At 38.7% G+C, this 24507-nt stretch overlaps 1 protein-coding gene across 2 annotated transcripts in view; it reads right to left on the reverse strand.

Annotated features, from left to right (window-relative positions):
- ATP6V1H (ATPase H+ transporting V1 subunit H) overlaps positions 1–24507 on the reverse strand; it is a 144238-nt gene that overhangs the window by 107384 nt on the left and 12347 nt on the right. Inside the window, exons 5-7 of one of the 2 annotated variants that reach the window (XM_066266123.1) lie at positions 23117–23230; positions 19483–19587; positions 14915–14968 (exon numbers count right to left, since the gene is read on the reverse strand). In XM_066266123.1, coding sequence (XP_066122220.1) covers positions 14915–14968; positions 19483–19587; positions 23117–23230 — 273 coding nt within the window. The remainder of the gene's footprint in view (positions 1–14914; positions 14969–19482; positions 19588–23116; positions 23231–24507) is intronic. The other variant, XM_066266124.1, reaches the window with a different exon arrangement.

The following is a 24507-nucleotide window of genomic DNA, read 5'->3' on the forward strand; positions in this document are numbered from 1 at the left end:
TGTGAGGCAACCAAATACCATTCCAGAAATTCCTTTCAACGTATATAGTAAAGGCAACACTGGTAAATGGTTGAATTATTATTGCCTTCAATAAACAAAGTAAATTGTATCACTTCATTGTCTTTCACTTACATTGTCTTATTAATCTCACATATAAATTATTTAATATTTTTAATAAAATAGCCAGCCTTCAGTCAATCTACCAGTCATCATCTCTAACACTACACAAAGGTAATCTAATACTGTTACAGAATATCGTACAATCTTGCAAAGCCATCAAGCAATGCTAGTCTGCTCTGCCATTCCCCAGAATCACTGTCACATATTCACCACTCTCCTTCTATCCTACTCTCTGCCCTCACTCAGTAGTATGAGGAAAAATAGGTACCAATAGGAAAAAAGAGATTCACTCACTTATCAACATCTCATTTCTCAAAATGAACTTCATTTACAGCCATTAACCCCTCTCTCTCAGCTAAGAGACAGGTAAACTTCGTCCTGCCCAAGACCCAATGCCACAGCAAGGTCTGTATCTCATTTCTCCCACATAATGATCAATCAATCAGACTCCTCGCCTATATCTTCACTCTCTCTGTTTGATTGCTTTCCTTTCCTCAGCCTCTAAATATACTCTATACTTACCCATGTTTAAACTATCCCTAAACCTTATATCAATCTCTGCATTTTTCTTCCTCCATTGCAATACATGAAGGCTTCTTGAAAGAATTATTACCAAATTTTTACCTCTCTTATATCTATCTTACCACCCCACTTAACATGGCAAATGCTAAGATCACCAATGACCTTAAACTGCCAGTTCCAACAGTTACTTTGACCTGAGAACCATACCTCTATCTCCAACTACTTACTGGAAAGCTCTTTCTCCATTCTTCCCTCAATCTGAATTGATCCACCAGCAGCTGCAAGTCTTAAATCAAATGTTAACTCCTCCAACCTGACCAGTGGTAGCACAATGAATAGAGCATCAAGCTGGGACACTGAGATTCCAGGTTCCAAACCCCAAGGTCACCAGCTAGAGCATGGGCTCATCCTTCTTGAGCGCAGGCTCACCAGCTTGAGTATAGGGTCCCTGGCTTGAGCCCAAGGTCTTTGGCTTGAGTTCAAGGTCACTGGCTTGGCTGGAGCCCCCCCCCCATCCCCCATCAAGGTACCTATGAGAAGCAATCAATGAACAACTAAAGTCACACAACTATGAATTGACACTTCTCATCTCTCCCTGTCTGTCTGCCTATCTATCTCTGTCTCTATCTCACCAAAAAAAAGTTAACTCCTCCACCATGAAAGAAAAGCAAAAATATAACATAATGTTTAAGAACAAAGGCCCTAGTACCAGACTGCCACATTCACCCACTTGCAAGTTATGTAAACTTGAATTAGCTTCCTACCCATAAAATGGGGACAACAGGGACAAATCCCATGCAGTATAGGTATAATTTCATAGTTAATGTATGAGTTTTCAATGGTACCTGTCATATAATATTCAACAATTGTTTGTTGCTGCATCTACTACTGTATTCCTATTTCTCCAGATGGAATGAATCCCTTTCACGGTACCACATATAAACCTCTATTCGTCGTGTGTGTGTGTGTGTGTGTGTGTGTGTGTGTGTGTGTGTGTGTAATTCCCATTAGGCCAGGGAGCAAAAGAGGAAATCTTTTTAATCACACCACTTAGGCACAATCCCTGGTAAATAACAGCACTTTAAAAATGCTTATTTGCTAAATGAATAATTAATTACTCATTGCACTTGATCTTATTTTTTTCTAATTTGCCATTTGGCTTTAGAAGGAAAGAAACAAACCTAAAATTTTAAAATACAGGGTGGGGCAAAAGTAGATTTACCGCTGTGAGTATGCAAAACACAATCTATTCTTGTATTATTATATGTATTAATTACTGTATTATTTTTCACAATGTAAACCGACTTTTTCCCCAATCTATTTTCTCCAAGTGAAATCATTTTTGTTTTCTGCCTAGAAGTTTCAAGACAAAATACAGAAACCCCCAAATTCCCATATTATTTCCCTTAAACTCTTTCCATAATTATATAAAAATGTACTACTATTCATCATATTATTCAATACAAACACTAACTTAATCTTTTCTACTACTATTCCCCATATTATTCAATCTTTTCTTGCTGTATTATTTTTCTTTTTGCTGAAATATTCTATTTTATTCAAAGACATTATTATGAAATTTGGAAAGTATTCCTTGAAATAGCAGTAATTACTAATAGAAAATCTGAAATCTCACAAGATTTCAAACAAAGGCAAACTGAACAAGAACTAAATAGTAGAGAAACAGTCTACCTTACAGATCATTATCAAGAACCACCAAACTGATATGGTAGTATTTGCATGATTAAATATTTCACCTTCCAAACTCAAAGTCACAAGAAACAATCAAATAAGGAAGAGCATCTCTGTGTCTTCCTTTGCAGGGGTCTCAAACTCGCGGCCCGCCCACCAATTTTGTGCGGCCGCAGACTGGCCCGCAGATTAATCCACGAAGTTTGATTAGTCTGCGGGCCACACAAAATTGGTGGGCGGGCCGCGAGTTTGAGACCCCTGCTTTAGAGCCTCACCTTTCCCAGGTGGTCTCTCCCTAAGGCTCCCTGACTACTATGCTCAGAACTCCCGAAAAGAACGCCTATAAGATCAGCTTCTAGGTATAACATATAGTTATAAACTAGAAGTATGACCTGACAAGTAGCATGAAAAACGTATAGTTATAAACTAGAAGTATGACCTGACAAGTACCATGAAACCTTATTAATATTTGTGTACATGATTTTTATTGATCTGAATTTACATAAGATGCTCTGTACATACTCATCATAATATATCCAATCAGGATAGAACAGCATAAATAAAATCACTTCTATCACCTCTCCTAAGATACAGGTTTCTATAACACTGCAGAAATTTTGTTATATGTACATCTTTATTAAAAAAAAAATACAGCCCTGGCCAGATAGCTCAGTTGGTTAGAGCATCATCCCAAAGCACAGACGTTGCCAGTTTGATCCCTCATCAGGGCACACAGGAGCAGATCAATGTTCCTGTGTCTCTCTCCCTCTCTCCCTTCCTCTCTCTCAAAAATCAATACAATACACATTTAATATATATGTGTACACCTTGTACACTCTCAAAGGACCTATGCAAGCACTGCCACAAGTATACTAAAATAATTGAAGTATGTAATAACATTTTTAATGCTGTCCTCCCCAGGATACAAGGCAGCCCTATGAAGGTAGCAGTCATAACCATCTTGCTGAGTGTTTTGCTTTCAGCACAGTGCATGTATCTGGTAGGCACTCAATAAATATTTCTTGAATAAATGAACAAAAAGAAAGACAAACAAACTTTATACCTTACACTAATACTAAATGAATGGAGCTCCTAACAGAAATGGTTTGATAATTAAAAATTTGACAAAAAATTTATACTGATAATAATCAATACTGCAGAAATATACACAACATAGTACTATTATCCTGTTTCTTTTTTAAAGCCCAAAATAAATGCTTGGTAATTACAGATCTTATATAATCGCCTAGTTATTTCTTTTAAGTCATCTTTTTTTTTTTTTTAAGTGAGAGGAAGGGAGATAATAAGACAGACAACAGCATGCACCCAGACCAGGATCCACCTGACAACCCCCATCCGGGGCCGATGCTCGAATCAACCGAGCTATCCTCCGCATCAGGGTTGACACTCAAAGCAATCAAGCCACTAGGGGAAGGAGGGGAAGAGAGAGAGAAGGGGAAGAGAGAAGGGGCCCGAAGCAGAGTCACTTTTTCTTGTGCGCCCTGGCCGCGACTCAAACCCAAGACCATCCATATGCCAGGCCAACGCTCTATGAACTGAGCCAAATGGCCAGGGTCTTAAGCCATCTTAATTTAAAAATTTATATATATTGTTAATCAATTTTGGCTACAATTTATGTCATCCTGTTTTACTAGAATATACTTACAATAAAAGAGCTCAATCAGATAACAGTTTCCCTTTAAATCGCTACAGTAATTCATCTATCTGGTGACAAAAAGCTACCTGTATTTGGACTGATTTAAAAAAACTACATACACACAAAAAAGATGTTTTAAATACTCACTGGATTGATTCCTGAATACTATTTGCTTAAATGTCATTCTACTACATTTTTTTTTCATGTAAAGTTTTTGTTTTTCAATCATCAAAATGAGTCTTTTAATCCGCAATAACTAACCAAAAAAATTGTCAAAATAATATTTGTATAAAAACAATATGTATCTGATATTTTTCAGAGTACTTTTAAAAATGATTAAAATGTAAAATCTAAATAAAGAACAAAAGGGAAATATTATGATACCCATGCGCTTTTCGATAAGGAACCTATGGCTTAAAAAAGTGATATAATTTGTTGAAATAAATATAGTCAGTTACTCTTGGATCTACACTAGGAGTCCACTCCTTCATGCTTGAGCTGGAGATCTGTGGGCTGTGCCAGACATCCTGGGTTGAGAACTGGCTACCACATGCACTCTCACTTCAGCAAACCTCAATGGTTGAGAAAAACGATTTTTATTTCTCAGTACATTTAAGAAAATATCATTTGGATAAACTTTCCATGTTGCTAAAAATGCAAACTCTTCTATATTAAGTTGGAATAATCACTTCATAGGGAAAAACAGCAAGTGACAGAATTTACCTTCCTGGTTGAATATGGTCTGAGACCCATATTCTATAGAATTACAAAGTAATTCAAGAATTGAGGAGTTATAAAATAGGCAGGCAACAAAAAATAAACATAAACACTTCAGTAACTTGGTACCAAAGAACTAATGTTATAAAAATGTTTACAGACAAATTTTCATCTCCATAATGCTTGACTTTAAATACAAACTAAATAAGAAAGAGTAAAGATAATATTTACCTAAATTTGGGAATCATGGGCACTTGAAAAAAAACCAGGTCTACGCTGCAGTAAAACACATCTGTCCCACAGAGAATAAAAAATCACAATACAGTTTGTATCAGTGAAGCTCAAAATTAAACTTTTCAAACAATTGGCTAAAATAAATTACAGAAGCTAGTTTTACATGAAATGGAGGATCGTCAATTAACAGTCCCAAAAATATTTAGTGTTTAATGACTACTAAAGAATTCTCTTCTTATAGAACTAAAAAGTGAGTGTGTACACATATATGTGTGACTTTTGCTTCTATCATTCATCTTTAAAAATAACAGGACAATATCAAGTATCAGTAGGTAACTGGAAAAACTGGAATTCTCATACTTTGTTCATAGATAAGTAAATTGGTTTAGTAAACTGACTGGCAGTATCTATCGATACTAAATTTACAAATAACCTAGCAATTCAATTCTTAAATTAAGTGCTCCAGACTATCTATCAAAAGACATATATAAGAATGTTCACAGCAAAATTATTCACCATAGCCAAAAACTAGGAATAACCCAAATATCCATCGAGAATATTTAATAGATTACTATATAACAATAAAAAGGATATTCATTTAACAGATTACTACATAGTAACAGAAAGAATGAATTACCGCTGAATGCAACATGAATGAATCTCATTGCCACAATACTGAGAAGAAAACACAGAAGATTTTATACTGTATATGATCCCACTTATAAGAAGATCAGGCAATATCAACCATTAGTAATAGATGTCATAATGATAACTGTTATGGCAGTTGAAGGAAAGTATTTAGTTGGAGTACACTGGAGTACAAATGACATAAATTCATTCAGCTGAACATTTAAAATATGTGCATTTTTTACTTTATGTAAATTATGACATAAAAAAAGAAAGACTGAGAAAAGGAAGAGAGGGAAGGAAGAAGAGGTCTGCTAACAAGTTTTACCAAATTATCTTTGGCAAGTTACTTAAACTCTTCAAAACTGTTTTCTCATCAATAAAGATAAATAATACCAGCCCTACCAAATTAAAAAAAAAAAAAAAAAAAAGCTGCTACTCAAATCAGTTTCTATAAAGCACAAAACAATTGTAAAGCATACTGTTATTATTATTATCTCATATTCAGGAACTAAAATCCACACGTAAGCCCAAGAATTCACTTAAAATTGCCTTATTAAAAAAGATCCTCTAGCCTGACCAGGCAGTGGCGCAGTGGATAGAGTGCAGGACTGGGATGCAGAGGACCCAGGTTCAAGATCCCGAGGTCGTCAACTTGAGTGCGGGTTCATCTGGCTTGAGCAAAAAAAGGAAAAGCTCACCAGCTTGGACCCAAGGTCGCTGGCTCAAGCAAGGGGTTACTCGGTCTGCTGAAGGCCTGCGGTCAAGGCACATATGAGAAAGCAATCAATGAACAATTAAGGTGTCTCAACGAAAAACTGATTGATGCTTCTCATCTCTCTCCATTCCTGTCTGTCTGTCCCTATCTGTCCCTCTCTCTGACTCTCTGTCTCTGTAAAAAAAAAAAAAAAAAAAAAATTCACCCGTTATCAATAAACTAAGTAGTTTAAAAAAAAAGATCCTCTCCAGTGGTCCCCAAACCCCGGGCCGCAGACCAGTACTGGTCCGTGGGCATTTGGTACCGGTCCGCAGAGAAAGAATAAATAACTTACATTATTTCCGTTTTGTTTATATTTAAGTCTGAACGATGTTTTATTTTTAAAAAATGACCAGATTCCCTCTGTTACATCCGTCTAAGACTCACTCTTGACGCTTGTCTCAGTCATGTGATACATTTATCCATCCCACCCTAAAGGCTGTTCCGTGAAAATATTTTCTGACGTTAAATCGGTCCGTGGCCCAAAAAAGGTTGGGGACTACTGCTCTAGTTAACATTCTTAAATCCTAGATTAAATTAACACCTAAGGCCCTGGCCGGTTGGCTCAGCAGTAGAGCATCGGCCTGGTGTGGGGGGGACCCGGGTTAGATTCCCGGCCAGGGCACACAGGAGAAGCGCCCATTTGCTTCTCCACTCCTCCCCTCCTTCCTCTCTGTCTCTCTCTTCCCCTCCCGCAGCCAAGGCTCCATTGGAGCAAAGATAGCCCAGGCCCTGGGGATGGCTCCTTGGCCTCTGCCCCAGGCGCTAGAGCGGCTCTGGTCACGGCAGAGCGACACCCCAGAGGGGCAGAGCATCGCCCCCTGGTGGGCAGAGCGTTGTCCCTGGTGGGCATGCCGGGTGGATCCCGGTCGGGCGCATGCAGGAGTCTGTCTGACTGTCTCTCCTCGTTTCCAGCTTCAGAAAAATACAAAAAAAAAAAAAAAAATTAACACCTAAATTAGTTTATGATAATTGAGTCTTAGACTTAGATCTTACTAAAAACGTAATTTCATTATTAATTTATAAATTTATAAATCTCCTTCAAATATTGCTTTTATTCTAATTTGTTTAGTCATGTAATGACTACTGGAATTTTTTATTATGAGGAAAATTATTGTGGACTTAAGAAAATAAGATTTACTTTATACATCACAGCTTTCTATACAGCTTCCAAGAATACATCTAATGAATACAATTAGGTTACCCTATTATTACTGGTGCTACTCTTGGACATGTAAAACAAAGTCTAATACCGAAATTTCTTAGCATTTCATTTTCTTTTGCATGGACATAATAAACTTCTAGGTGATCCTTCCAAAAATCTGATCAGAAAAACCAAACTCAAGTTCTTATCTTTCCTCCTTTCCTTAACATTCATTTCAAACATCTACATACTTTAATGATCCCCAGTGTTTAAAATGTATTGATTTTGCCCTGGCCAGTTGGCTCAGCGGTAGAGCGTCGGACTAGCGTGCAGAGGACCCGGGTTCGATTCCGGCCAGGGCACACGGGAGAAGCGCCCATTTGCTTCTCCACCCCTCTGCCGCGCTTTCCTCTCTGTCTCTCTCTTCCCCTCCCGCAGCCAAGGCTCCATTGGAGCAAAGATGGCCCGGGCGCTGGGGATGGCTCTGTGGCCTCTGCCTCAGGCACTAGAGTGGCTCTGGTCGCAACATGGCGACGCCCAGGATGGGCAGAGCGTCGCCCCTGATGGGCGTGCCGGGTGGATCCCGGTCGGGCGCATGCGGGAGTCTGTCAGACTGTCTCTCCCTGTTTCCAGCTTCAGAAAAAAAAATGAAAAAAAAAAAAAAATGTATTGATTTTGTGATAAAAGGCAACTGAATAATACACATCATCCAAGAATTGCTTTAGATAAATAACAATGCTCTTGAAAGTTGTACAGAGACATGTAATTGATTAGGAATTACTTTGAGTCCTCACATCCACTCAAGAGCCAGAGCAGAAGACAGTTAAATAACAGGCCTGAACTGTATGAACTACTGATACAACCTACTAGTTTTCAATTTTGCTACGTGTGTACACTTTTGATGTACTTATCAACCAAGTAACAAAGAACTAAATCATTAAAGTACTCTACCTTCTGCGCCACACATCAACATAACATTAAAGTAAAAACAAAGCTAAAGCAATAAAACTAACCTCATATTTACAAGGATATTAAAATTGTCACAAAACAATTTAAGGAATATGTCCAAAAGACAAAAAAGCTTTTTTTTCTCATTCTAAAATGTTGTTGTTACTGTGCTGAAACATGAATGAATCTTGAAAATATTATGCTAAAAGATGTCAAGCAAAGACAACTATATAAGATTGACTCATATGAAAAGGCCAGAAGAAGCAAATCCAGAGGTAAAGTAGATTAGTAGTTGCTAGAAGTTGGGAGCAGGGAGCAAGAATGGGGAATGACTGTTAATGTGTACAGGGTTTCTTTTGGAGGTGTTAAAAATGCTATAAAATCAGATTGTGGTAATGGTTGCACAACTCTATAAATATACTAAAACTCACTGAACTGCAAATAGATTAATTTTGTGATATGTGAAATACATTTTGGTCCTAGCTGGTTGGCTCAGTAGATAGAGTGTTGGCCCAGCATATGGACATCCTAGCATATGGGTTCAATTCCCAGTCAGGGCACAAAAGAGAATTGTCCATCTGCTTCTCTCCCTCTCCCTCTTAACCTCCCACAGCCAGTGGCTCAACTGGTTCAAGCGTCAGCCTCGGGTGCTGAGGATAGCTCAGTTGATTCAAGCATTGGCCCCAGACAGGAGTTGCTGGGTGGATCCCAGTTAGGGTGCATATGGGAGTTTGTCTCACTATCTCCCCTCCTCTCACTTAAAAAAAAATAAATATATTTCAATAAAGCTGTAAAAAAAAATCTAAAAGTGAAAATTGACATTCTCACTTGAACTTACCATATTTCTGACCGCTCAATAGTCACATGTGGCTAGTGGCTACCATAAAAGACAGCGCAGAGATATAAAACATGTCCATCATCATGGGAAGTTCTGTTGCTCAAAACTTCTCCATTAAAAGGCAAGAAAAAAATACAAAATAAGCAAATGGAGAACCTGGCAAGTTAATCAAAAGTTACTTTCCTACCAGTGAAACAATGTTTAACTACAATAACTGATGCCAGACTATGTCTACAACAAATATAGCTAGACAACAGGACACAGGCAAATGTGGGAGCTAGGAGTCACTCATAAATGATGCAGAGCAGAGAAAAAAGAAAACAAACAAAATATTCCCAGATTCTTTCTAAATCCTTCAAATCTGACGGAAAGCAAAGTATTGCTCTTTTTGTCAGAGCATCAGCACAAGAGTCAACATCCAGGGCTGTGCAGCTTCCCAAAAGAACAGAAGGCTGGTCATTCACATTCAACAGCCAGTAAAGAATTGAACACTTACAGTAAATACATATGATTCGATGTCATTTCTTATCTTCATATTTAGGCAAAAACAACAGACTTCATTTTAAGGAAATTCCATTTATGTAAAAATGTTTGCAATAACCCACTCTTAACTTATGATGCCTCTACAGCAATTTTAAATTATATTTATTTTTAAGTTACATCTTTAGATTATATTTATTTCTCATTTTGCAGTGTAAACCGTTTTTTAAATTTGTTTTATACTGACATCAAGTGGCAATATCATGTAATAAAGTTTACCAAACTGCTTTTCTATGCTCTCTGAAAATCTAAAGGGATTTTAAGATATGATAGATATTTTCACAAGTCTGAGTAGGTAGTGAGACCTGGGAATGCCTAAATATTCAACTCCAGTTCAGGTGCCTCAAAAGTAAATCTGTTAGGGCCCTGGCCGGTGGGCTCAGTGGTAGAGCGTCAGCCTGGCGTGCAGAAGTCCTAGGTTCAATTCCCGGCCAGGGCACACAGGAGAAGCGCCCATCTGCTTCTCCACCCCTCCCCCTCTCCTTCCTCTCTGTCTCTCCCTTCCCCTCCCACAGCGAGGCTCCATTGGAGCAAAGATGGCCCGGGCGCTGGGGATGGCTCCTTGGCCTCTGCCCCAGGTGCTAGAGTGGCTCTGGTCGCGGCAGAGCGACGCCCCGGAGGGGCAGAGCATCGCCCCCTGGTGGGCAGAGCGTCGCCCCCTGGTGGGCGTGCCGGGTGGATCCCGGTCGGGCGCATGTGGGAGTCTGTCTGACTGTCTATCCCCATTTCCAGCTTCAGAAAAATACAAAAAAAAAAAAAAAAGTAATTCTGTTAGTAAGCAATTTGTTTATTTAGGGGTTTTGCCACTCATCATCTGAATGACATTGGGCAGGCTGGTATGACTTTCCGCGCAGCCTCACTGTTCATATCCATAAAATGGGGCTTACAGTAAGACCTATATCAAAGAAGAAGTGTGAATAGTCAAGAAGTAAGTATAAACTGAGTAAAACAATGCCAGGCAAATAAATACTGAGCTACCAATTCAGATTTTCCTATTAAAATACAAATATCAAAGGAAAGCTAACACCCTACTCTACCTTTTAAAACAGCGAGAACCTTCAGTAAGAGACAAAGAGTATGTTCAGGTATGAAGGGTACTAAAGAGAAGAAAGTGAAATCAAAGGACATCTTTTCCTTCCTCACAATTACTCCTGATGCTAATTCCGTTGGGATATATGTATATGAGTCTTCTATACTGCTCACAAAAATTAGGGGATATTTCAAAAAGAATATGAAGCTATAAAATATCCCCTAATTTTTGTGAGCAGTGTAGATAAATCATTTTGACTAATGCAGTCAATTCAATTAATCGTGGTTTTTTTTCCAATGAAATGGATAGAAAAAAGCAGAATTTCACTTCACCAGAACCCTGCAATTCCTTACACTGGGGAAAAAAATTTTTTTTCATTTTCTGCTGCATGAGGTTTTAAAACTGTTTCTATATATTTCTACATCACTGATTCCAAATCTGAAATCCGTTTTTTGGTGCATGCTCTAGTTTTTATGAAATTTTAATTTCTTTTTGTTACAGTTAATGGCATGCATTGGTTTTCAAATTGGAGTTAAAGGGCAACGATTCTTGGATTGAACATAACCACAAGGCAATTAATATTTTACAAACATCACTTTTACATAACTGTAGTTGTTTTTAAATGTAAAAATTTATTATCTGAATAAAACACCCTCTTATTTTGTTTTAAGATTGAATCATGGCTTCTTCGAGTAGGCATAAATGTAAGAACAGTCCTGACACCTTCTGTTATATATGTGGCTGTTACACACTTTAACATCAAAGGTGCAATATTTGATCATTTGTGACACGTGCATATATTGCCTATTTTCAAGTTCCCCTTGGCGATCAAGTTCCCCTTGGGCTCCTCATATTGTGTGTCATAATTGTGAGGAAATGCTTCGTGACTGGACAAAAAGAAGACGCAAAGGAATGCCTTTTAGTATTCCCATGGTTTGGCGTGAACCTAAGGACCACAGCAGTGACTGTTATTTCTGTCTGATCCATACAAAGGGCATTGGCAAGAGAAACCGGCATATAATCACATATCCAAATATTCCTTCAGCAATACGACCTATCCCACCCTCTGAGACATTCCCGGTTCCAGTTTTCAATGGTTTTATTTCTTCTAAGGACGAAGAAAGTGAACATGGTAATCAAGTGTATTTTGATAAGATGCATGAGAAAATGGCTGTAGAATCTGAAGGGTCTTCTTCTGATGTCAAGCAGTCATTAACCCCTCAGCAGTTTAGCCAACCCAAATTGAATGACTTAGTAAGAATGACATAAAAGTTGTCCTCCAATCTGACTTTGGGTGATGGGTATGCAACATAACTGAACGACAAGATAACCTGGACATGTTATCTTTGAATATATGTATCCTGATTTATTGATGTCACCCCATTAAAAAAATAAAATTATTAAAAAAAAAAAAAGTTGTCCTCAACTTTCTGAAGTATGAGGAGCATAAGTGGATCATTTGTGTGGATCTTAAAATGGTAAATTTCCTGCTAGGACAACAAAGAGGTTTCACGAAGTATCCTTGCTGTCTGTGTTTGTGGGACAGCTGAGTTCGGGAGAAACACTGGACAAAGAAGGAGTGGACGAAACGTGAAGCTCTGGAAGTAGGGATGCAAAATATTGTGAATGAACTTGTAGTTAATCAAGACAGGATCATTTTTTCCCCCACTTCACATCAAACTTGGCTTAATGAAGCAGTTTGTTTAGGCTTTGAATAGAGAAAGTGAAAGTTTTCAACATATTATTTCTGCTTTTCCTGCCTTGTATTTTGAGAAGATAAAAGCAGGTGTATTCGATGGACCTCAAATTCAAACCCTCATACATGACGAAGAATTTGCCAGGAAGATGAATAAGGAGGAGAAAGCAGCATGGCAGTCTTTTGTGGCAGTTACAAAGAACTTCCTTGGCAACAAACAAGCAGAAAACTATGAACTTCTGGTTCAAAAGATGTTGTTGGCTTTCCACGACATTGGATGTAACATGAGCGTTAAGATTCACTTCCTAAACAGTCACCTTGATAAGTTTCCCAAAAATCTTGGAACTGTTAGTGATGAGCAGACTACTGATGGAGCATCAAACAATATTGTCCTCAACAAGTACACAAACACAAGAGCTACAAACACAAATTTTTGCCTGAATAGAATTAAATAAGTTTTGCGCAAATTTTATGATTAAAATAAGTGTTTTAATATGTTCTATTTTGAAATTGTAGACAAATTCTGATGCAATCATATCTTTTAGTATATTAGTGTATTTACTGCATCTTTTCACAAAGATGATGCCCAAGAAGACATTCTACTTCATTATGTAAAACTAAATGTTGAAAATTTTACTATAAGATGAAAACCTAAAATCTTGAATTGCAAAAAAACTGTAGCTTACAGTAGCTTTTCTCTGTCAGATTTGAGATCAGCACACTCGAATTAAGAACAAGTGTTTTTGTGGATGCAACAAAAGTTTTGTTCCCCAGTATATCTAAGCCTTAATAATTTATAAACACCTTAATAACCACTCAAATTAGATTATAATACATGAATCTAAAAACACCATTTTTAAAAAATCTACCAATAAATCTAATACATGAATTAAATATTTTTTTCAAATTTCAAACTGGTAGAAATTCAAGTCATACAAAATAAAGATTCCCAATTTAAACATCTACTTATGGCTGAATATCTAGACTTCTACCCCACCACCTTCTCGCAACCATCCCCAAGACTGCTCATCTAATTCTACACCTTGTTCTGATTCTATTCCAGAAGGCTAATGGCTGTTTTCTGGCCTAACACACTATTTGTCAAATCCTTCAACCCATGCCCCAAGAGAAGCTCCACTTTTGGCTTTGAAATGGGTTCTGCTGCCATCTATCGTCTCAGAGACTACAAACAGGTTAAGTCCCATGCAAAATATGGAAGTATTAGTAATTAATATGGACATCAAACGGCTTCTACAGAGCTTCATTTAGATCTACTATAGGCAAGTTGTAATCACAATCCTCTGAAGATGCTTTCCAGTTTGCCAGAGATATTTCCAACAAATGAAGCCAGATGCACCTCACCCACATTTCTAACTTTTGTCCCTTTATTCTTCTTTCGGCTGGTTACAATCATTCCACCCTACTGTCCAATCTTATTGACAGTTTCTAAGCTATTCTGAGAACAATGAAGTTAAACCATTCTCAAATGGGGAAATAACTCTAACCAAAAAAAGAACTTGGGAGGTCATGATTAGTTTTACCCTTTAAGTTTTGGCACTGGCTGGTTAACTCAGTGGATAAGAGTGTCGGCCCGGCATGCGGACGTCCCAGGTCCGATCCCCAGTCAGAGCACACATGAGAAGTAACTATCTGCTTCTTTTCCCCTCCCTCTCTCTCGCTCTTCTTCTCTTGCAGCCAGTGGCTTGACTGGTTTGAGCATTGGACCCAGGAGCTGAGGATAGCTCAGGTGGTCTGAGCACTGGCCCCAGATGGGGGTTGCTGGGTGGATCCTGGTCTGAGCACATAAGGGAATCTATCTCACAATCTCCCCTCCTCTCACTTAAATAAAACAAGAGAAAAACCCTTTAATTTTTTGGCTCTACATAAATGTGGGGAGAGACTGGCTAAACAAAGGGGAGGGAGTGTTTCTGGCTACCATGTAGCAGCCATATAAAGCCCTGCGCAAAACAGTGCAAGTAAGACGTTTTAGTGCCATAAGGTTACTGAATTGTTCTCAACAGCTTAACACAGGGTTCACGTATCTGTCAGACAGATATTAGTTTATCAGACAACTGAAGCTTGAAGAAAGTAACTTTATGATTATTCTCTCCAGCTCTATATCTGAATTCACAATCTGGCTTTGATTCTCAGATCTGATACAAAGTGGCCTGAGAAGAACAAGTCTCAGGTGCACCCACAGAACAGCGATCTCTAGAGACTGTATTTAGATATAGCGTTTATAATACCATTAACATAACTGGAGGTATATCAAATCCATGAATTTGCCTTTGGGGCACTAATGAACATCTTCAAAATTTTAAATCTAAATGACTCAAAGTAACTTATATTCAGGGTATTAGGAGACTAGTGAATTAAGAAGGAATGTACTTACATCACTTGAAGAGACTGTTCCTGTTTCAACAGCAACACCGCTACCACGCAGTTTCTATTACAAAATAAATAACTTATTACTTAGTTTTGTTTTTTATTTTACCCTAATTATTCAGTGTACAAAGGGAGCTAAGTAAATTTTTTAATTTTTTTCCTAATCCTACTTAATGGAGTATCATCAACTAATAAAAAGAATGGGGATGATATGAAATAATATATATACCATTATACTCATCCATATAATAATTTAATATATTATTCAAAATGGAACAATAGTAAGCTGAATACTGAGCTCCAGCTAAATTACATAATGAAGCTGGTATAAATATCCAAGTCTCAGGATTTACTTATTAAACTATTACTCCATTGAGACAACTGTCTTAAGCTGAGCTATCTACAGTATATTTTGTGCCAAGTTTTTCAAATATAATAAAAAGATACTACATATAACTTAAAATTTGGTTATCCACAACAATGCTAACAAGTTATACAGAAAATCAAAATCTCTCATGTTATATAGAAATGACCAAAGAAATTTTAAGATAGAAAGTCAAAGGCAATATATACAAGAGAATGAATTTCTGAAAGGAAACTTTTGTTTTATTCAAAAACTATTATCTACTAAGGGTCAGGCTTGAGCCCCCATAACCAAGTATAATACTCTTTATTAAAATGTCACTATAAAGGCAAAGAACAAAATATCCAAACTTGCAACTAATCAGGACTTTTGAAAGTTTATTTCTATTAGAATTGTGGAATTGTGGTCCCTATTATGAGAGAGAAAATACAACATAAAAAAAGAGACCTTTAAGGTAAAGTGCTATCAAATGACATTTAAGGAAAGTAGCAATTAAAATTCCAAATAATTCTATGTTTATTCTTTAAACAAGATGTCTGTAATTTAATCCTGATAAAAAGCTATAGAAGAAGTGTGTGCCCACAGCAAGAGAGTCAGTGCAATCCAGAGCCTAGCAGAAGCAATGACCAGACTCTGAAAAGCAAAGCCAGATTGGGACTGGGATCCCTGAAGAGTCATTCCGTAAGCAGAAGGATTTGAAAAGCAGAAATATCATACCGTAAATAAACAAAACCAAAGACTCGGTGATAAAAAGAGTACACTAGAAAGATACAGAAAAGGTCTTAAAGAGCACTTATCTAATACCAATTCTAATGAAAACTGTTCTAGACACTGAAATATTTGCTTCCACTAATGACAATAGAAATATCCCCCAATCTCTCAACAAGGTTACAACCATAGTTAATCATTCCGAAAGTGACAAATGATGTGAAACACAATATAAATGCTATTCCTATGAGGAAAAAAAATCAAAATGTTAGTGGCAATTTACAAGTATACATTCTTTCCTACCTGTTCTCATTTTATGAATCCAGCTACAAGAGAGCCCCATTATCACTAGATCATAAAGCTACCCTGGCCAGTTGGATCAGCAGTAGAGCATCGGCCTGGCGTGCGGGGGACCCGGGTTCGATTCCCGGCCAGGGCACATAGGAGAAGCGCCCATTTGCTTCTCCACCCTCCACCCCCTCCTTCCTCTCTGTCTCTCTCTTCCCCTCCCGCAGCTGAGGCTCCATTGGAGCAGGGATGGCCCAGGCGCTGGGGATGGCTCCTTGGCCTCTGCCCCAGGCGCTGGAGTGGCTCTGGTCGCGGCAGAGCGACGCCCCGGAGGGGCAGAGCATCACCCCCTGGTGGGCAGAGCATCACCCCTGGTGGGCGTGCCGGGTGGATCCCAGTCGGGCACATGCAGGAGTCTGTTTGGCTGTCTCTCCCCGTTTCCAGCTTCAGAAAGAAAAAGAAAAGAAAAGAAAAGCTAACACTATAGCACAATAAAGTTTGTTCAAAGGAATCTAAATTCAAAATAGAAAAAAAAGGGTGATGTACCTATTTAACTAAGCATTCTGATCCCAAATAATATACATTTAGCAATTGTAAGAGAAGTTTTTAGGTTCTAAATATCTCTGTTTTTGAAATACCTCACAAACTCACTAAAATCTCTATATTTGTGGCTCTTGTAAAAATACTTTTAAAAACTAAGCCAGGCCCTGGCCGGTTGGCTCAGTGGTAGAACATCGGCCTGGCGTGCAGGAGTCCCGGGGTTCAATTCCCGGCCAGGGCACACAGGAGAAGCACCCATCTGCTTCTCCACCCCTCCCCCTCTCCTTCCTCTCTGTCTCTCTCTTCCCCTCCCACAGCCAAGGCTCCACTGGAGCAAAGTTTGCCAGGGCGCTGAGGATGGCTCTGTGGCCTCTGCCTCAGGCGCTAGAATGGCTCTGGTTGCAACAGAGCGATGCCCCGGATGGGCAGAGTATCGCCCCCTGGTGGGCGTGCTGGGTGGATCCCGGTCGGGCACATGCGGGAGTCTGTCTGACTGCCTCCCCATTTCTGGCTTCGGAAAAATACAAAAACAAACAAACAAAGAAACAAACTAAGCCAGCCCTGGCCGGCTGGCTCAGTGGTAGAGCATCAGCCTGGCCTGTGAATGTCCCTGGTTCAATTCCCAGTCAAGGCACACAGAAGTGACCATCTGCTTCTCCATCCCTCCCCCATCCCTTCTCTCTATCTCTCTTTTCCCCTTCCAAGGCTCCATTGGAGCAAGTTGGCCCAGGTGCTGAGGATAGCTCAATGGCCTCACCTCAGGAGCTAGAATGGCTCTGGTAGTAACAGAGCAGCACCCAAGATGGGCAGAGCATCGCCCTCTAGTGGGTTTGCTGGGTGGATCCCAGTCAGGCACATGCAGGAGTCTGTCTCTCTGCCACCCCATTCTCACTTAAGGAAAAAAAAAAAAAACTAAGCCGAAAAAGGTTGTTAAAATTTATGCTACTGACAAAAAAAAAAATTAAGACACTCCAAAATAACCCTATCCAAATATAAATACAATTAAGTTCCCCCAAAAAAGACAGTCAAAAATCAATCTAAGCAAAATTTCATACTGTCTCTTTTATGCTTCAAATTAAAATCTATTAAAATAGTGCCTGACCAGGCAGTAGCGCAGTGGATAGAGTCAGACTGGGAGGCAGACAACCCAGATCCAAAACCCCAAGGTCACCGGCTTGAGCACGTGCTCATCTGGCTTGAGCGCAGGCTCACCAGCTTGACTGAGGGGTCGTTGGATTGAGCGTGGATCATAGACATGACCCCATGGTCTCTGGCTTGAGCAAGGGGTCACTCGCTCTGCTGTAGACACCCTCCCATCAAGGCACACATGAGAAAGCATTCTAAGGTGCCACAACGAAGAATTGATGCTTCTCATCTCTCTCTTCCTGTCTGTCTGTCCCTATCTGTCCCTCTCTCTGTCCCTCTCTCTGTCTCTATCACAAAAAAATAAAATAGTCACTAAAATCCAAATGACAACTTTCAAAAAAATGTATTTCAAATAGACATTTATTTGTCATCTAATACAACATAATAGCAACCAATATTACTGCTCCCAGTCCCATCCTCCATGTCACCTATCCCACAATCAAATTCTCATTCTCTTCTACCTCTTCTTCCCCAGAATACTCCTCCCCCACCCACCTTCATTTCATTCTTTTTCTGACAATCATTCCCACCCAGTATCCTCTTACCATCTAATACTGGAAGCCTAAAAGAAACACTCCACTGAGCCATCATAAGTACCATGTCTTTTGCCCCATTCTAGGGACCCATGAAGATGAAAACAGAAAACTTGTCATTTTCCAGCCCTTAAACCCTCAAGTTCTTTCCTTTATGGGGAAGTAGAGCTAGAAATATCTAAAAACAAAACGATGGCCAATAAGCAGGTTTCATATTTAACATAGGCCTAAATGTTCAATCACACAATGATAGAGTGAAATCCTAAGGAGTCACTGTGCGAGATTTATTTCACAGCTGGTCCAAGCAGCTCTACGCTTACCCAGGAACATTTAGAAACCTGCTGTGGACTCATGGCCAAGACTAGAATAAGCAGATTGACTAATGATCTGTAATGTGCTGTTTACAGTTTGAAACTCCCCTAGTGGTACCCAGAACCAGTCTGTTTATTAGTGTAACTAGTTAGACAACTTAGCCTCGTTAAATGACCAAAAGGGCATGAAAGATCCCACCAGAAACCTCTAGAGAGCTCTTCTAAAACCAAGATTTCTTGCACAAATCTCGGCGGTCCAGAGTCCTGAGACAGTACCTCTAAGTCTTTCAGCCCCAAAGTTCGCCTGCGCTCTCTCCCCTGCTATAGAGTTTCTTTTCCTTTCCTATCAACTTTACATGAGTATGCTCTCTGCAGGTGGATGAAACCTTTCAATATTCCAGCCTGTGTGATCTTGGCAGCCACCTGGAAGAAAGTACTCCCTGACCACTGAAAAGCATAAATGGAAAACCCCAAGTGGCAGAAAGGACAGAAAGGGTTGAGATGAAACCAGTCAAAGAAAAAAAAGTAAAGCATACTACCATACCTAAGAGTAGTTTAGATTACTTATCAAGTTCAAAATGGCATTATTATAATTTTATTTCTACTTCCCATAAGTACCATAAATAGCTTAAGAGAACATGGATATTATATTCCTTTCAAAGACACAAAAAGAAATGCCTTTTACCTGTGAACTCAGTTGAGTTTTTATCCAGTTGAAATAGTAATTTAAGTCACTGCCTTCCATCAATTCTTTTCCCCAAGCTGCTAACTTGGCAATAATTCTTGCTGCCTAAAAAGTAAGAAATATATCTGAATACTATATTGATTCTAAAAATCACATCATAGACCTTAGAAACCAAGACTTTTAATCATTTTGCTGTGTTTAACACTCAACTCCTCTAAAAATAGTTTACATTTCATTTTTAAAAATACATTTTTAAATACAGTCAAAATGTATTTTCAAATATTTCCATTAAAGTGAACCAAAATTAAGTGTTAAATTAAGAATTTCCTGGCCCTGGCCAAGTTCCCTCCATGGATAGAGCATCAGCCTGGTAGCCAAACTTTCCGGGTTCAATTCCCAATCAGGGCACACAAGAGAAGCGACCATCTGCTTCTCTTCCCCTCCCTGTCCTCCTCTTTCTCTTCCCCTCTCTCAGCCAATGGCTCAAGTGTCAGCCCCAGGCACTGAGGATAGCTCAGTTGGTCCAAGCTATCGCCTCAGATGCAGAGGATAGCTCGGCTGATTTGATCATCAGCCCAAACAAGGGGTGTGGAGAGTCTATCTCCTCTCTTCTTACTTTAAAAAAAAAAAATTAAGAATTTCCTGGCCCTGGCCAGGTGACTAAGTGGATAAAGCATCGACCTGGTGCAGCAGAGGTCATGGGTTCGACCTCTGGTCAGGGCACTTAGGAGAAGCAATCCATGAGTATACAACTCAATAGAACAAACTAAGTGAAACAAGTTGATACTTCTCTCTCTTTCTCTCTCCCTCCCCATTCTCAAATCAATGGAAAAAAAACTTTTTTAAAATTTCATGATATTCTCTCTATTATTTTGAGTCTCAAAAGTTGATTGGAATTCAATATAAGACCAGCAAAAATCAAAAGAACACAAAAAGCTTTCTCAGCAGCAGACTTTCACCAAAGCACCTGCCAGAGTCCTGAGCAATCTTTATTACAAATTGCCAACCGGTACCTTATTCATTCTAAGCCCCATGTGAGTTCTCACATTTAAAAATCTTTATCCTGGTATAAAGGATATCCTAGTATTAAATAGCCATCTCTCTTGATATATAAAAATATACCCTTTCTCCTCGTTCAAAGATTTCTCAATTTTCTTCAAGCCATAAAACTAATTATAAATCTTTTTATTAAATAGGTATTATAAATATATCAAATCATCATGTTGTACACTTTAACCATCTTATAATTTTATTTGTCAATTATACCTGGACAATAATTATACAACAAATCCACACAAAATAGGCAGTATAAAATACTCCCTACACACAAACCCAACTTTATATTCTTTCACTACTGTCTGAAAGCAAGTTTAGTGTTTCAAAACTCCAATTATTCAGCAATAATTAATCCTAGTAGAGAATAGAAGGTTAAGGTTAGCTAACCCCTAAATAAATCCTGTGCTAGTGAACTGGCATTTGTTCTTATACTTGGATACAGGAGAGCCAGGTCATAGAGGCAGACTTTCAAGGTCAGTATGATAAGCATTCAAGTGTCATGAAATACCTAGAATTCTACAGTATGGAGGACTAAGAGCAGCATCTCACTGAATTCACTAAGTGGACATACCGATGTTTTCATGTGCCTACCTAAGTGGATTTACAGATACATTATCTACTTTAAACTGACCTAACTTTAACAAAATAGGTAACTTGAAAGGTCCCTATAAGGAAACCAGGGGTTGAAAATACTATCAGCAATGTAAGCACAATTAAAATGAAAAGAAAGTAACTGAGATTTCTACACCTAGCATACATCTCCTTCAATGGCACATGGTAAACCAATGACAATCTGACCCTCAAAATTTAAAAGATTAATCAAAAGTAATTGAAATCATAAGTAAATTAAAACATGGATTTAGCTACACAATTAATGAAGAACTTTACCCTAAATTTATATTTGTGTCTTTATGTTTATCAATTTTATTATAAACCCATCCAAATTAGGAAGATATTTAAACCAGGTATCTAGACAGTGAAAACAAGTCTCTACAATTTGAAAGAAGAAAATATATTATTGGCTTTTTTTAAGTATTCTTTAAAATATAGTTTATTTCATTTTATAAATGTTTTATAACATATCCAACATATGAATACACTAGTACATAAATGAATATGGATATATAAGGAGTGAGAGTGAGAGAGAATACACATGCTTAAAACTGTTTCACTGAGAGTAGTTTTTGATTTGAAAAACTTAAAGGTACCAAATGAAATGAGTAACCTCAAGAGCCCTCCCCCACCCATAGGTCATTCCACATGGGCAACAGAAAAGATTTGGTCAAAGATTTATTCTCTCAAATCTTCTCTCACATGTCTCCACATATTCCTTAAAAGATTCTTTAAGGCCCTGGCCAGTTGGCTCAGTGGTAGGGCGTCGGCCCGGCACATAGAAGTCCCAGGTTCGATTTCTGGTCAGGGCACACAGGAGAAGCGCCCATCTGCTTCTCCACCCTTCCTCCTCTCCTTCCTCTCTATCTCTCTCTTCCCTTCCCGCAGCCAAGGCTCCACTGGAGCAAAGTTGGCCCAGGCACTGAGGATGGCTCTATGGCCTCTGCCTCAGGCACTAGAATGGCTGATTACAGCGGAGCAACACCCCAGAGGGGCCAAGCATCACCTCCTGGTGGGCATGCCGGGTGGATCCCAGTCAGGTGCATGTGGGATCTGTCTCTCTGCCCCCTCACTTCTCACTTTGGAAAAAATACAAAAAAAAAAAAAAAGATTCTTCAAGCTGTGGCTGGTTGGCTCAGTGGATCTTTGGAAAAAATACAAAAAAAAAAAAAAGATTCTTCAAGCCGTGGCTGGTTGGTTCAGTGGATAGAGTGTTGCTCAGGTATATGAACATTCCAGATTCAATCCCTGGTGAGGGCACACAGGAGAAGCGACCATCTGCTTATCTTTCCCACCCTGTCCCCCTTCTCTCTTCCCTTCTTGCAGCCAGTAGCTCAACTGGTTCAAGTGTCAGCCCCTGGCGCTGAAGATAGCTCAGATGGTCCCAGTGTCAGCCTCAGGAGCTGAGGATGGCTCAGTTGATTCAAACATCGGCACCAGACAGGGGTTTCCGGGTGGATCCCAGTCAAGGCACGTACAGGAGTCTGCCTCTCTACCTCCCATCCTCTCACTTAAAAAAAAAAAAAAAGATTCTTCAATGTTAAGGCTTCCAAAGATAGCCTTTTGGGCTAAATTTAAAAGGGGAGTGTATTTAAGAGATTAAAAAGCAATTAAGTAATTGCTTAATTAAAATAAAATTAAACACAGGAGTTCCTTCAAAGGAAAATTTAATTTCTAAAGTAAAATTCAGTTAAACCTTTCATAGATATCCAGAGATATTTGCACAATTGAATTACAGGTTTCTATGCTAATGATTCATCATTACACTCTACATAACTACCTGTATCAGAACAATTCTCTCTTTCATCTACCCCATATCCTTACATTATTAAACACCATTAAGAAAACATTACTTTGAAGTTAACATCACAGTAGTTTCTCCTCTGGGAACAGGAGTTGACCAAGTCAAAAGTAGCCCAGGTGTGTTTCTTCCCTATATCAGAAATGTGATCAATTCAAAATTTACCATATGAACAGTAAAGAGATCTTGGCGGTTCAACATTGGCAGAAAATAGGACCAGGCAGTGTTCTTGCTCCGTTTAGCATAGTCAAAGAAAATGCTAACACGCTGATGATTTTCCTAAAAAAGAAATGACAACACTATAATTAGAATGTATTTCCCTAAAGAATGTAACAGCTGTGCACTACTTCTCAACCTTTCATATTATATCCCATCAATCCGTGTGTTTTTTATTCCAGTGTGTATGAGATATGCCTCCCTGTTATTATTATGAGGCAGAGAGGTGGTGATGGGAGCAAGGACATTTTAAAAATAAAATCACCTTTAATTGTTATGATTAGTTTAATTCAAGTGAATCAAGATAAAAGACAAACAAAAAGAGGGCAGAAAGATCACAAATTGGCTCTAAATGGAAAGATCAGCAGGAAGAATCTCAAGCTATGTATAAGCAGGCAAGGAAAAGAGAGAATTAGAGAAATCTCAAATGTTCAAAGCTACTCTTAGCATATTATGATAGAAAAATCAGAACAGATAAAAGAAAGCCAAAAATAGAATATGACACTAGGAGGTCGATTTAGGAATTGAGGAACAACTTTCTTGGTTCAAATCATGCAAACTCTACCTCTCACCTGATTTTTCTCTGCACATTATTGACTGAAGCCACATCTGGTTCATTAACTGAATGTGGTTTCTAAGAAGCAATATTTGGTAGAAGCACAATAACCACATAAACAATGATTTTAACTTTTAGATTACCATTTACTTCTTTTTAAATACACTGGTTTTAATTTTGGTCTGTGATAAGTTTCCCCATTTGAGAAACTGACTACCATCTCCTGAAGTAATTAACATCACAGTTTAGAGTAACAGCCAAACAGCCTGACTTAAAAAGAACTACTCTATACACCAACAATCTAAACCTAGATCATGCCTGACCAGTGGTGGCACAGTGAACACAGCTTCGACCTGGGATGCTGAGTTCCCAGGTTCAAAACCCCGAGGTCACTAGCTTGAGCACAGGCTCACCAGCTTGAGCACGGGGTTGCTGGCTTGAGCAAGGGGTCACTGGCTTGGCTTGATGCCCCCATCAAGTGATGCAACTAGGAGTTGATGCTTCTCATCTCTCTCCCTTCCTGTCAATCTCCCTTCCTGTCTCTCCTAAAAAAAAAAAAAAAAAAAAAAAAAAAAAAAAAAACTCCGGTGTAAAATATCAAATTGTGAGTAAAGGAGACCCCTCTGTCTGTGTCCAGGGGCATTAGGCATTAATGCCTAATTTTATACAAGAAAAAAGTCTCAATTAGCACAAGAGCTTGCCTATCTAGAACATAAGGGCACAGAAATCTGCTAAATGACTGAAAGAGAAGGAGCCATATCATCTGTACCTACACAGAACATCC

Source organism: Saccopteryx bilineata, chromosome 3, assembly GCF_036850765.1.
Source record: "Saccopteryx bilineata isolate mSacBil1 chromosome 3, mSacBil1_pri_phased_curated, whole genome shotgun sequence".
NCBI lineage: Eukaryota > Metazoa > Chordata > Mammalia > Chiroptera > Emballonuridae > Saccopteryx > Saccopteryx bilineata.